The sequence below is a fragment of the Protopterus annectens genome, chromosome 2.part1 (genome assembly GCF_019279795.1).
Source record: "Protopterus annectens isolate FY-2018-M chromosome 2.part1, PAN1.0, whole genome shotgun sequence".
NCBI lineage: Eukaryota > Metazoa > Chordata > Ceratodontiformes > Protopteridae > Protopterus > Protopterus annectens.
The window spans coordinates 539,251,234-539,266,919 of record NC_056729.1 but is presented as its reverse complement, the minus strand read 5'-3'; the positions used below and the strand labels follow the sequence as shown (position 1 = coordinate 539,266,919).

The 15,686-nt window shown below is 39.9% G+C and overlaps 1 protein-coding gene across 1 annotated transcript in view; it reads right to left on the bottom strand.

Annotated features, from left to right (window-relative positions):
- The window catches only part of UVSSA (UV stimulated scaffold protein A), a 1,327,799-nt gene that overhangs the window by 383,709 nt on the left and 928,404 nt on the right, over window positions 1-15,686 (bottom strand). Inside the window, exon 12 of the mRNA XM_044062324.1 lies at window positions 8,921-9,104. Within this exon, the coding sequence (XP_043918259.1) occupies window positions 8,921-9,104 (184 nt within the window). The remainder of the gene's footprint in view (window positions 1-8,920; window positions 9,105-15,686) is intronic.

Genomic DNA, 15,686 nt, shown 5'->3' with positions numbered 1-15,686 from the left:
GTCAAGGCATAGGATGTTGTAGCCAGGAGGGAGGAATTCACTGTCAGTGTTGTAGGGTTTAAACCATGTTTCACAGAGAGAGAGAGAGAGAGATTATGTTAGAATAGTGTTGGGTTATCCAGGAATGACATTCAGATACCTTGTTAAGAATGATATGGATGCTGATGGAGTAGAAGGAGAGAGTTTTACGAGTTGGTTGTAGGGCGTGTGGGAGTGTGGGAGTAATGTGAATGAGAGTAGATGTTGTTGACGGGGCCTGGGTTGAGATGGATGTCAGCTGGCAGATGGAGAAAATTAAAGGGGTGAAGTACAAGTGATTTAATAAGGAAAGGTAAGAGATGCTTTGGTTTGTGTTTGTGAAGTGGGAAGCTGTTTGGAAGGATTCTGATTTTGAGGAAAGAGAGTGGGTGAGATGGGAGAGGAGAATGGGTAATGGAGGTTGTAGAGTAAGAGGATGTAGAAGAGTACGGGTGTTGAGTAAGGTGTGTGTGATAATGAGGTATAGAAGGAGCATGGTGACAGGCTAAGGAGTGTGGGAGAGGGCAGTATGTGTGTAAGGGGTATGCATGGAATTATTAAGGGGAGAAGGGAAAGGGTAGCAGGAGTGAATTAGATGTTGTGGGAAGGGTGGGGGCTGGGTAGAAGGTGTAGGGGAAACTAACTGGTTGATGCTATGGGATGTGGGAGTGGGGAGGGGTGGGGTTATGGGAAGATAGCTATAAAGGAAATTGCTGCAGGGGGTGGGTGGGAATGGGGGTAGGGTAGGGGAGCAGAGTGAGCCTGATCATAGCAGGCAGGACCAGACTCAGCACAGCATAAGAAAAACAATCAAAGAAACCCAGAAAGGGTAAATATTGTCACAGAAAAGAGGGAGGCTATTGTCAGTAGAAACACAGGATTCCAAAAGTAGCAGAGGAGAAAAGGAAAAACAGCAGAGAAAGGCACAGGAAAGTGTGCAGTGTTTAATGCTATAAGAGTTGTAGGAGGCCTTGGGAGAGCAGAGGGAAATCTAAGAAGAGTAGGAGAGGGGGAGAGATACAGTTAGTACAGCAGCTGGGGCAAGAAAGGGAGATATTTGTGCAGTCAGCACAGTGCAGTGATGCACAGAACACTTGTATGAAGCTATCCTACTAGTACAGTGTAAATTGGGGTAAAACATACAAGCTGGGAGGAAGAAACTTTGCCTAGGAGGGCTGTTATGGCCAGATGGAACCAGATGTCCAGGTGTCTGTATTTGGATGCTACAGCATGTGGACAGCAGTCAAGTTTGACCAGGCTTAACAACCTGGAATAAAAACAAAAGTGGAGATGGAAGAGGTCAGTTTGAAGGCAGAGGTGGGTGCAGGCTTTAAACTACAGAAAGACAGCAGACAAACAGTGGAGAGAAGCAGATACAAAACAGCTTTTATATAGGGCTTGGAAAAACCTACAGGTTAATAAGACAGTGGGATAGACAGGTAGTAGAACAGCAGGGGAGAGGGTGGGAGAGATGCATGAGTGGAGAAGGAAGGAACCAGTAGCAGTTAGCAAGGGTGGGGGAGAATAAAAATTTAGTAGAACAGCAGAGTCAGTGGGAGTGAAACAGTTTACACATTATATAATTCCATAGTACAGGCAAAAATGCAACAGTATCAGGATTGATACAACTTTTGAACAACAATCAACAACAGCATATATGGCATGGAGGAAGACTAAACAGCAGTTAAGCAGAGTAAATCAGTAAGTGACTATGAGTCACAGTAGACAGTATTTATCAGTATATTTTGCTGTAGGAAAACTTGGTAGCAATTTCTATGCAGTAATATATTCCAAGGGGTGGTGACCTTGGTTAGAAAACACAGTTGATTATCATCCGGTTAATCTAATTTTGAGTTAAAGACAGTAGCTAAGTGCTCATACACCAGATTCTATGGTTTTGCTTTGCAACTCCTACAAGAACTGACAGCCAGGGAGGGTCCATATTTCTGTTTTGTGACTGAATTCCATTCTTCTTTTTTAATAACCTCTTGCATACTACATATAGGTATTTGTTGCCTACTAAAGAAGTAACACTTGAACTTCACTTTATATAGCAAACTTATCTTTTTATTGTACGTTCAGTGCAGGTTTGAGATTCACCATCTTGGATGTGAAAAATGGAAGTTATGTACTTACCACAAAGCCGGATCCTTTCATTCATGTCCATCTGCTATGATGTAGGGGTCCTCAAACCAATTCATATTTTTTTTAGGAAAGTACTAGGCTAAATGCCCTTGTGGACCATTTTAATCCCAGCTAATTTCCCTTTCAAAAGTGAGAATCTAACCCTGTACCTTGTGTCTGTGAAGTAAACAACTTCCACCATTTTATCAACCCCTAACCCCTTTTTGGATCCAACTTGGCATCACTACTGCTCCAACCCTCGTGCCCCTTTAAGAATTCTCCTCCCCGTAATGCTCAAGTGGGCAAGATCACCTAAGATCGAGTCTGATACCAGAAATAAGGAGCCTACTGCAGTGTGCCACACTGAGTGAAAATATCCTTCATTGTCCTACAATGAAAGAAGGTGGGGGAATGAAGGTGGGTTGTCATATCGGACAGACATGAAGGAAAGGCTCCAGTGTTATCATAAGTACATATTTTCCATTCCCTATTCATTCAGTCTGTCTGATCCAACTTATGGGTCAGTATCCCAAGCTTCTTGAACTCTTGGGTGGCATCATGATAAGAGACCATTAGGCTCCAAGGAAAGCTCTTGATCTACAAATGAAATCCAATTTGTAGTTCTTAATGAAGGTATGCACAGATGACCAGGCTTCAGCTATACAAATTTAATCTATTTAAGAACATCTGAATAAAGCTGAGGAGGCAGCCACTGATCTAGCAGAATGGGCTGTAGTTCTGTCTGACAAAGGGTGATTATGGGTTGAGCAGATGTAGGAAATGCAATTCAAAAACCATCTGGAAATAGTAACTTTGGAGACACTGCAGTCTACCTTATTAAGTGCAAAAGAGATGAAAAGTTGTGAATCTTTTCTGAAGAATTTGGTCAAATGAAGATAACACTGCAGTTCTCTATGAACATTCAGGGTATGGAGAACATACTCTCCTTTGCTAGTACAAGTTTGGGTAAAATACTGGTAGATGAATGGGCTAAACTATGGCTGCCCTGGAAGAAATTCTGGAGAAAATGGAGGGATTTCTACTCTGTTCTTGTGAAAGACCACATAAGGTAGTAGTGAACAGAGTACTTGAAATCCAGACACCATTCTTGCAAAAGTTATACCCATGAGAAACAAAGTCTTCCAAGAAAGGAATTTTGGCTAAGTTGTAGATTTTGGCTCGAATGGAGGTTTTGTCAATGTCTGTTAAAGTCACAAGGTGGAATTGGTTCCCTGACTGGTGACCTGACATGAAAAACTCCTTTTAGAAAGGCTTATAGAGCTTTTGAGAAGCCAACAAGTGGTCCTGCTGACCCAGCTGAAAATTAGAAATAGACATTAAATGGACTTCAGCAGTGGAGAAACCAAAACCTGAATCAAACATCTACAAACAAGTGAAGTACATCTGTACTAGTGGCTGAAAAAGAGGTTAAAGTCTTGTGATGGAATCCAAATAAATTATTTTCTCTTCCCACGATACAGCTTGTGAGTTGATTCGTTTTGGAAAGTGGAAAATATTCTAACAACATTAGAAAAAAGAGCTGGGTTATTGGCCATTATTGGAATTTGGGAAACCAAGCAGTTAATTTGAGGTTAAGAAGGTCTGGATGAGGTTTCCCCTGAGGGATGCAAAAGCAGATCCTGCACTGGATCCAATATCTAGGGGGGGATCCTTGAGTTTAGGCCTGAGAAAGGGAAACCAGATTTGCCTGGGCCAAAAGGGGGCAATGAAGATGACAAGACACCTCGCATTAGATTTCTTTCTGTTGAAATCTGAGTACATGTTTAAGGGTGGAAAGATGTACGGTAGTCGGCATGGGGGGGGGGCACTCTGATTGGAGCAGCCATGGTGACTGCCTCCATGAAGGGATCATGACAAAATACTTGCTGTACTTAGTGTTGTCAGGGGGAAGCAAAATGACTGCAGGAAAGATGGCCCAAAACATGGAACATCTGCTGTGCTACAAATGGACTGACAGACGCTTGTAAGGCATTAGGATTGAACTGCTTGGCCTGTCCGCAAGCCAACTGAGTACCCCCAGAATGTGCATTGCTGCTCACAAGTGATGTGAAGCCATCACTAATTGCCAAACTTTCACTGCTTCTCGGCACAAGAGATATGATTTTGTTCCTCCTTGCTTACTAATATATGACCAAACCATGACAAGTTGTCTGTGCAGCAATCACCTCCAGAGTAAGACAATCTTGAAGTTTCGCAACACTAGGAGAACTACCTGCATTTTTAAGACACACTGATGTGAAGACTGGCCTCTACTGGAATCCATAAACCTTGGATCATATTATCCTATTAAGTCTCCCCACTCTAGGTAGGAACCGTCTGTGGTAACTACTGTTTCAGAAGTTGAAGAACAAACTGTCTGCTAGAATGTACATAAGGGGAGTCTAGCCACCAGTATAAGTGCTGTCTGCAGGTACTGATTATAATGATCTGAGTTAAGAGGGGCTGTAAAAGCTGAGACCACTGCTCTCTGAGATGTAACTGTAGGATTTCTCATACAATGGCAAGTGAACTAAGCCATTAGTATGGGCAAAGTCAATAAACTGAGAACCATGAGGACTAAAGCAGCCACAGGATAAAAAATCTGAAGAAGGCTCTGAAGGGCTAGTTCAATGCCTAACATCTGTATGCTGAATGAGATGTTACTGAACTTGGTCATGTTCAGTTGATATCCGAAGAAGTGGACTGCCTGAGTTGGATGTAGGAATGATTTTTGTTAATTTACTGAAATGCCCAAGGGCAGACAGAGTCTTAAGCAAACAGTCCCTGGCTTTGCGCAAAGAACCATTGTTAGGACAGCTAGAAGTCAGTCACCCAGATAAGGGAAGACCTTGATTCCCTGAAGGTGTAGGTGAGCTGTTATAACCACCATGCATTTAGTGAACACTTGGGGGGGGTATGTAGTGAGACCAAGGGCAGGGCTCTGAATTGAAAGTGACTGGCTCCAAGGAGGCAGCATAGATATCTCCAAAACATTTTGGTTATTTTTATATGGAGGTCAGAGTCCTGAAAACCCACTGAACACATTCAGTTGTTTACTGTGAGGCAAAGTAAAACTGACTGCACTGTGACCATCCTGAACTGGGTCCTTTCTGACATATGTGTTCAAATGACTGGTGTACAAAATGGGCCTAGGTCCTGAGTTTTTTTTGGAGCCAAAAAGAAACTGGAATAAAATACTGACCCTATCTGGTCTGATGGTTCCTCATGGATGGCTCCTTTGTTGAGTAAGGAGTTGCTTCTAATAATGGGTGGAGTGTCTGGAAGCAGCATTTTTGATTCTGGAGGGGGATGGGAAAAGAATATTGAACAGCCTCTGGATATAACTCTGGTTACCTATTTGTCCTCAATGATGGCCACTCACATAGAAAAGTAAAAAGATAAGCAACTCCCAACTGCTTCCAGAACAACCAGCGAGGCTGCCTGTTGAAAAAAAGCCTACAATACCCCTGGTTGTGTGGACCCCCATGGTCTATGGCCCTGCATCCACTGAATGGGCCACCTCTGCTTTAGCCAGCCCCATCAGAATTTGGGTCAAAAGGCTGTTAACTTAGATTTTCTAAACCAGAGTGACTTTGGTTCCAGGAATATTATCTTTGTGGAGGCTGAATTTTCACTCTGCTGGCAGAAAGTATGTTGCCAACTTGCTCACATTTCTGCATTATTTTTTTCACAGATGGACCAGACAGTGAAGATCTGTTAAAGGGGTGGGATTGGCATAGTGGTTCAAGTCTTTGTCTTAGATGTGCAACATACAGGGTTTGATTCTAACCAGACTTGTAACAGTCTGCAGACTGACAGCCTAGAATTTACATATGAACCTATGAATGGTGGCATTTGCGAAGGACACTTTAAAGTTGTTTGCAAAATTTCAGAGACATAGCCAGGTCTAGTGTCTCATAGCTATGCCTGCTATTTTTGCCCTAGGCACTCAATCGGCCGTATTGTGCATGAGCCACATGAAGAGGTTCATAATGCTGATCTTCATGCACAGGGATGCCACTAATGGCTCCCCTGAGTTCAATGTAGGGGGTCTCATTCCCAGTGTGGAAAAGAGCATGTTGCACCAGATCCCTCTGAAAATGATTCATGTAAGTGGGGTAGTTCAGGGTCCTAAGCACAAAAGTGACTGAAGAATATGTTTGCTTCTCTAGCCTGTCCACAGCCCTAGATTCTTTGTTAATAGTGGGTGGACAGTAGCTGCAACATTGGTCAGCTCTTTTCTGGTTGCTGCTGCCACGATAATGGAATCCACCAACAAAGTTTTTGCCCAGTGCTGTCTGTCCTTGGGAGGGCCTGATAATCTTGTCCAGCTCCCGAAGCAAGGATTTACGTGTACTGGGTTCCTGCCATGACCTCCTTATGGCCAGATCTATTAACTTGTCTGCTGGAGGGACTATCCAAGAAGTAGAACTTGTCAAACTATAGGCTTCAAACAGAATCATTTAATTCTGAGAGGGTGAGTTGGTTGAGCAAGATCCCTTCTTCCACATGAGTTACAAGACTGTGCCAAAGGTGGTGTCTTTGGAAGAGGACTGGAGGAACCTTCTCTATCATCTGAGTCAGTGTCAAATGTGACAGATTCTGAAGGGGAGTCCATGCGTCTCTTCTTACATGTCCTCTTTCTTGGAATATTGGGTAGGATATTCCCCAACTACTGAGACAGTGACTTTAAGGCCTGGAACTTGACTATGTTCTAAGGAAGCTCAACAGCTGAGAGGTGAAAAAGAGTAAGAGCCACAAGGTAGGTCAGTTTCACTGTCCGTTTTTCCATTCTCAAAGGAGATAAAATTATCCTCTCCATGACCTGGAAGGCCTTAACCTCTGCCAGATATGAGGAAGTCATCTCCATGACTCCATCTGTTCTACCTGAAGACAGAAATGATCAAACCCAAAGCAGGCATCCCTGATGTGGAGAAGGCAGATGGCTTCAAGGAGGGGATCAGAAACGACGACTCAAATATCCGAAGTCTCACACACTGACAACAGAACCATTTGAGACAACTCTGATGATGGTGCTATGGCCTAGGGTTTGAGCTGATGGTCATGAGATGGGCATGACCCCAGCATATTCAGAGTTGAGTGTATGTCAGACAGGAACCTCAAATGCAAAACCAGAAGTTAGGGCATGCACAGAGGGTACAGACATCAGATCCAGGATCGTGTCCAAAATCCAGATGGAGAAAGTCCAGAAAGGGGAAGGGTGATATAGTGCTGGCCCTAGCCACCTTTGCAACTAAAGTGGATGGGAGAAATCTCATCTCAATCTGCATCTTCAAGAAGGTCTTCATCAAGTGATCCCAATCCACCTCTTAAGTACTCTGGTAAGACATGAAGGACTGGAAAGATAAAATGGAATGGTGGTAGAGAAGGGATCCTGCACAGTTCCCTTTCTGATGAAGTCCAACTTAGGAGCTTCTTAGGAGATTTGTCTTGCATAATGATTGACTCTGACACCCATGGAGCCAATGGGGAAGAGTGTACTGGCATAGATTCATATGTCATTTCTGGTTGAGGAATCCTCAGGGCCAAAAAAGACTCTAAAGTGTGTCTCTGGATTCAGACTGTTTTGATCTATGCTTCCAACAGGAGTTTTGGTATTTGTCAGTTTCAGTTCCAAGGGCAAAAAGTTCTTATTGACAAGTTTATTTATTCAATCAGACAGAGCCTTGAGCCTGAAGGTTTTGCCAATAGTACGATCATCAGTAAACTGTTCCACTCCCAAACACGATACACACAAATTATGTGAAAAATGGAATGGTACTTTATGATCATACCGCTGACATTTTTTAAAGCATTTTTCCTTAATTTTTTTTTTTAACAAGGAATGTGACATTCAGAAATGCTGATGCCAAAGAAATGAGGAGGATAAATGGCTAAATGACTGGAAAGATGAGTGATAAAAATCCTAACCAATTAGTCTACCTACAGAGAACAAGAAAAAATTATATCTAGCTATGTTTGAAAAAGAATTATTGATGAGAAGAATTTTGCTAAATTGCCAAGAGGAGATCTACATCTGCTAGTGATGACGGCAAACAAGATCAAAGGTAATCTTAGCCAATACAGCATTCTTCATAGGTAGGTACTAGGCTATCGGCCCTAGGGCCCATACAAGCCTAGCCAAAAAATCTTGTGGGAAGAGAATTCTTAAAGGGGCTCGAGACTAGGGCACTAGTGCTATGAGTTAACAACAAACAAGCAGTTCAACAAACCATAAGTCAGATCAGACAACTTGAACGAATAGGATCATGTTGATCCCCACAGTAACTAAGAGCACCAAATTCCTTGTCCATTCATATTTTTAATATGAATTGTGCTAACAATGATGTACACAGTGAAGCTGTGAAGCACCTTCTTCCAATCTCAGGTGTCTACATCTTTTCTACAACAGCCAACCCATTAACATTCTGAAATGTGTTCTTAAGTAGCACAGGTTAAATCTGCACTTTCACATTATACAGCAAAACATAATGTCCAGCAGTATCTTGTGGAAGCAACGTTAAAAGCATTTGCATGGATACTAATAATTTTAATACATACAATAGCTAGAATATAACAATTCCTCGTTTGCTCATTATCAATTTAATAAAAAAGAACTCACCAAAAAAATTCTACTGGTTAAGTGCTAAACAAAGATATTCTTAAAGAAAAGGAAGCAGCAGAAACTTTATGACCACTTCAGTATCCACAATAGGGCATGTCTTGACTGCCGTATTTTCTAAGAATATCATTAATCCCTTACAAAACCATTACAAACCTTAAACCGGTCCTGTCTCTCACAAAGTCTTCCATCAGGCATTGGCGTACAACATTTATGCTTGACTGGTTCAAACTTTCCAGCAAATGTAATATATCGTGTTTTGAGCATCGAAGCCAATTCCTTGTTTTCGTTCTCCTCCTCTAACTCATTAGGTTTCCAAAAACGATGCTGAGAACTAAATCTGAAAAAAAAAATAAATACAAAGGAATGAAAATAAACTAAAGCACAGCAACCACCTTCAATGCTTCAATGACAGCTAAGAACTTCATAAGCAGCAGTCCTTTATGAAGATATTATTGTAATGGTCAATCAAGTTGGTATATAAACATCAATGGCAGGCACTATCTTGAATTTAAAAATATTTTCTGTTGGGTTTACAATCTGCCGTCCACATTTCACATGCACTTACATGTATACGTATGCATAAATATTTACACACACACACACACACACACACACACACACACACACACACACACACTTGTAATACAAGTCATAGATTACACGTTTCCACTTGTGATAGCAGTTTTCGTTCTTATTGTTTGTACAGCTGATCAATTCATGCTATATTCAAGTGACATTCTGTTGACTGCAGCACAGGCTGTTATTTGACTCTGAAGTGGCTGGATGACTGTGGGGTTAGCAGAGATAAGTGAAGGACTGTGGTGAAGCCCCACGTAATGACGGTGATAAATGCATTAAATTTACATTTGTGTCATGGCGTTAATAGGATGTCATTAATTGTAAGTTTTGAACTTAGCAGGACAATTTTATTTACATTGGGTAGGTTTGTTGCCATGAGTTTATGATGGTTGGTGCTTCTATGGGTTTTCTTCAATAAATTATGTGCTCATCAGTGTCTCAGTTGATAAAGGCTTTATTTTTCTCTGTATCAGTCTATATAAAGATGTTACAAGATTCGTCACTGCAAGCAGTTATTATTGTGTGTGAAAATCCTGGTCATATTGGTTGGTGATACAGTTGGTCAAATTACGTCAACAGTCAATCTTTAACAACTTGACCGTTACATAATTCAAGTTTTATTCCCTTTTCTACACAGTTGTGAGATCATAAAGTTATCATATTTAATTTCTGGGGGGAGGGGGGGGCATTGTGAAAAGTTGCTTTGTGTTTTTCTTTAGAAATTGCAAATCTGACTAGTTGGTTTATATTTACTATTTTATTACTAAGACAATTTAAGTTGTAATGAAGGTTATCATTGGTGAGAGACACTTCGCTGTACACCAGATAGAAGAGAAGCAAATTTATCCCAGCCAGTCGGGGAATGTCAAGAGGCCGGTGTGAGGTTCAAGCTGTAGTATTCAGCTGTCTTCAAAGTGCTGTTTCTTGGAGGATCAAAGTAATTTTTTAACACAGAACAGGCTAAGGAGGAAATTCAAAAGTTTATCCAACAAAAAGGGAGTTAGCAAACAGAAGAGGACTCTGCTTCACATTCTTCTGACAGCAGGGTTCATAGAGAGACTTTGCCAGTGAAACCCTTCCAATGTTCCACAGGAAAATGCTTGAGAATCAGAAAAAAGCACAAGAGTTGACTAGAAGAATCAGCTGTATGTTGGACTTGAACCAAAGCCTGGTATTGGGAGATGGAGATAAAAAGGAAGAAGACAAGCAACTCTGAAATTAGTGAAAAAATTAGTGATTATAAAGAGTCTTAGCACATTTGTAAAATATGGTTTTGAAGAAAAAGTGGCTGAAAAACATTGGACTTTTGCTGACTCAAACTTCTGGGTGGACTGTAACGCATACGCCTTACTTTCTATCATTAATGTTTAGAAGGTTTGTTTACATGGTCTTAAACTCAATGCCAAAAAATGCATAACTGCATGCTTTGGGAAGTCAACCATCCCAGCTAATTACCATGTTGATAATACACCCCTAAGAGTTGACCCAGTGGTCAGGGATCTGGGTACGTACATAGACAACAGCTTTACCTTTGACCACCATGTGGCCACAGTGGTGAGGAAATCCTTTTGTGTCGCGCAACTTATACGTAAGGGCATGGCATCTTAAAATTACAAAGATATTAGCATGCTTGTTTACCACTGGCAAAGTTCAATGCAGTTGAGGTGTCTACAGCTGAAAAAGACTCATTGCTGAGTACATTTCCATGGAGATCAGCTGTCTGCAGATGCAAGCAGTGAATCGTGAGAACTCTAAGTATTCTTTGCTGAGGGAAATGCAACATTTAGTGGTACAATGGCAATCAATTTAATGAAAAAATTAAGTTTGAAATTATTGGAAGTGAGTAAGAGGTAACAACCTCCCTAGCAGCCTTAAAACTTTAATGAAGTTACTAGAACAGTGTACAATTTCATTTTATTTAAAGATAGCCAGAGCACTTTTTCTTAAGGCTAAAAGTTAATATTTTCTGAAAGCATATAAGCTATTTTTCATATCTGGGAAGGGAAGACAGATAAGAGAATAGACAGCGATCAGTGTAAGTGGAAGCACGGGCTGTAGCAAGCATTTTCGCATGGGTAACATACCTCTCAACCGTACTGAATTACTAATTTTTTACCGTGTTTTGGGGTCCAAATAATGGGGTGCCACGATTCCCTTCATTTCCGACTTTTTCCTAGTGTTTTTTTATTTTTAACCCCCCCGGTTTTGAGCTGACATCATCACGTGCGCGATGACATCAGCCCTGTCAGGGCTACCAGCCTGTCGGAATTGAGCTCAAGGGCTTAGTGCACACATGGATGCATGCGGGAAACAGTATTCAAATATGGATCTATTCTGCCATTCTCAAGTCCAGGGTGAACGAAAGAGCAGGAAACATGTTTTTTATTTGTGAAATTTAGTTGCTGTTTTTTTATTTATTCTACAAGCAAACAGTGTTGTCTGTTCTACATGTTTTTTTATTTACTCTTATTCAAATGGATTCTGCCGCAAACAGTGTTGCCGTTCTCAAGTCCAGGGTGAACGAAGTGTGTGTGTGTGTGTGTGTGTGTGTGTGTGTGTGTGTGTGTGTGTGTGTGTGTGTGTGTGTGTGTGTGTGTGTGTGTGTGTGTGTGTGTGTGTGTGTGTGTGTGTGTGTGTGTGTGTGTGTCTGCGTGTGTGAGAAAATGCTAAACTTTAATACACATGATGGCTAGAGGTACTCAGGCTCAAACTCTGTACCTTGGGTACAGGGTAAAAAGAGACTAAAGTCCTTAGCCACTACCACTTGTGAATTTATGTCACATATTTTTGATCTGTTCCTCATAAAATCTGTGGTTTTCAGGATTGTTGCGGCAAATCAATAAAGGATTTAATTTATTAAATAATGACAGGGATTTGAATTTCAGACTTCATATTCTTCAGAAAATAAATGGTAAAACAAAACCGTTTATTCTAGCAATTTTATAAGTTTATAAGATCAGTATTGCTTTTCATGATTGTGGCAAATCACTGAAGGATTGAATTCACTAAATAATGGCAGGCATTTGAATTTCAGACTTCATATTCTTCAGAAAATAAATGGCAACACAAAACCTTTTATTCTAGCAATTTTCTAAGTTTATAAGATCAGTATTTGAAATTTGTCCCTATTTTGGGGCTGCATTCCCCCATTATTGGCTTTGTCCAGGTTTTTTGTGCTAAGAGGTTCAGAGCTATGGTGAGAAGTGAGAACTGAATTCACTAAATGCTAGCCATTTAAGTTTCAGTCTTCCTATCCTATCTTTCAGGAAAATGCTGATCTGGCATAGTGGTATGTTGCTCTGACTGTAGTGCACAGGGTCCTGGGTTCAACACTTGGCAGTGAAATGTATCGTGGTAACACAACATTTTATTCTAGCAACTTTCCAATATGGTTGCCCCCCCCCCCCAAAAAATAAAATTGAAATTGAAAATGAGTGCGAGAAGCTGTGCAAGATGCCTATGGTTTACACACACACACACACACATATATATATATATATATACACATATACATACATATATATATATATATATATATATATATATATATATGTATATATATATATATATATATATATATATTTATATTTATACACACATATATTACATATATATATATATAGACATATATATATATATATATATATATATATACACATTTTATATATATATATATATATATATATATATATATATATATATATATTGTGTGGGTGTGGAATTAGACTTTTATGATAGACAGTTTTGTCATTATTGGTTCGTGCATTTTGTTTCATTGTCTACTCAAAAACTGTTCAAACAATAAATTTAAAATGCGCTCTGTCTAACAAGTGTGCTGTATTATACAAGGAATATAATTTAATAAAGTCAGGAAAGTGTATCAAAGAAGACGTATATGTTTCTTGTTTTGTGTGTAAGGGGCCAATGATTTGAAAACAGCCCAAAGGCAATCTTTATTCACAACTGGCCAGATGCATTTTCTTTGGATGTGGTGTGGATTTCAATTCTGTTTCAATGAATGTGAGTTTCAAGGGCAGTCTATTTTCATTGTTAGACAGTATTGCTTCGTTTAGCAGATGTCTATTAGTGTTTGTGCACTGCGCTATAAAATGTAAAAATAAAATCCAAATAATCACTGTAGAAGTAAGCAGTATGCACACAGTGTTTATGGTAAATGGGGTGAAATAGGTAATGAAACATTGGAATGGCTGCATGGGGACTCTGGTGCCATATTTTGGTTCTGTTCTTCAGTTTGCGTTTGAAAGTTGGTATCCCACAATTCCACTGGAGTGGGTGTGGTTACATAATTATGTATACAATTTTGATGTTAATCAGCGTACAGATTTGTACCTATTTTTCATGGGCCTTGTCCAGATCTTTGATGTTTCCAAGTTGACAGGTATGATGGGTAACCTTAATTTTAGGTTAGATAATGCCAGTAGGTGCAGTCATCAATTTGGGGCAATTGTTCCCTTATGAAGGGCTAAACTTCATGTTTTGAAGATGTACATAGCTTTGTGTGTTTGTTCCAAATTAAAATGGGATGGGGGTGTTTTGTGTTTAGTTTTATGTTTGAGGGTTTTCATTAAAATAAAAAGTCTTGAAAATGTGACATACGTTCAAATAGAGATTAGAAAAAAGAACTGTACAAAAGATCAGCTTGCCAGACATTAGTATATTACGCATGTAACACAAAAGCTGGAAATGCTCTTTCAAAACAAAAAAAAAAAAAAAAAAAGCTGTCATGTATAATAGGTGGGAACAATAGCCTTTTATCATGTTGATTATGCAGTCCACATTATCCTGGGATGAGAATGGCCTTACAGATATATATAAAATGGAAAGACTACTGAATTAATTAAGAATTGCAGAGTGCAAATAGCAATGCTGCAGGAGACAGATTTGGAATTAAATGAGCATGCGAATTTGGCAAAGAGCGGACTTCAGAATGGATATTCAGCAAAATATCAGGGACAGAGAAAAACGGAAGTATGTCTTTCGGCTTATCCTGGTGAGGGGTTGCCACAATGGAACTACGGTCTGCTAATGATTGGCAGTTTATCTGTACGGTGCCAAGTTGCCAGCCTGACCCCCAACCTTCAAAGAAGGCACACCCATTCACGCACGCACCTACCTGCATGTCTTTAGACGTCATTTGACAGTGGGGAGGACATGCAAACTCCACACAGAAGGCGCACCAGCCGAGAATCGAATGGGACAACCTCTTGCTGTCAGGCGACAATGCTAACCGCTGCACCACCGCGAATGGAAGTAATTATACTAATTGCTAGAGGGGCTCCAACAGTGACAGATGAGGGAAAAAAAAGGCAAAAATGGTAAATTTGTGGTAGCAATGGGCAACTGACAAGGGAGGAGGATTACAATGGCATGTATCTATATTTAACCAAAACAGCTATAATGGAGTTTAAGAAAATTATGGGAGGAATAATCAGATTTCAGCAGGGAATATTATTTATAGGTGGGGACTAGAATTTAATTTGCATTAGTAAGGATGTATCGGAGGGACCTAGAAGGGACAGTGTAAAAAGAGTGCATATTTCTGAAGAAGTGTACAAAAATATTTGATATGAAAGATGTAAATTCAGTAGAAGGAGAATTTATACATATTAATCCCCGAGGAACAATAACTGGGTTAGATTAGACAGAAATTTTATTTCACATAGACATGTGCATTTAACTGACAGTTTTGTCACACATCCAAAAATTATTTCAGATCATGCAAAAATAAAAACTAAGATAAAAAAACAGGATAATGAAGAAAAAATAAGACACTGGCACTTTTTCACTTACCTGTTAAAAAGAGAGAATTTTAAGGAATGGGTAGTAGAAATTATAAGAGACTTATTAAGGAATATAGACATATATTCAGAAGTTATAGCTAGTGACAGGGATAACATGAAAATGGAGTTTAAAATAGGGTTGAAATAAAAGAGAAAATATATGTTTAAGATGCAACAGAAATTACTTAGAGGGGCTGAGAAAGGTTAAAGTATTGCAGAGTAAGGGGGATCTCACAGAAAAAGAAGAGAAGCAAATGCAAAGTGCTAGAGAGAAAATAAGGGAGCATATGGTAAACATGCATGAGTTTAGAAATATTTCAGTTAAGCAACTATTTTTTGATGACAACTCCAGAGCAGAAAAGCTTTTAGCACAATAAGTTAGGCAACAGAATGCTGAAAGGGTTGTTGCCAAACTTAGGAAACCACCTTCTTCTTCTTCTTTTGGCTGTTCCCATTATGGGTCGCCACAGCGGATCATCTGTTTCTATTTCTTCCTGTCCTCTGCATCTTGCTCTGTCACACCAACCACCTGCATGTCC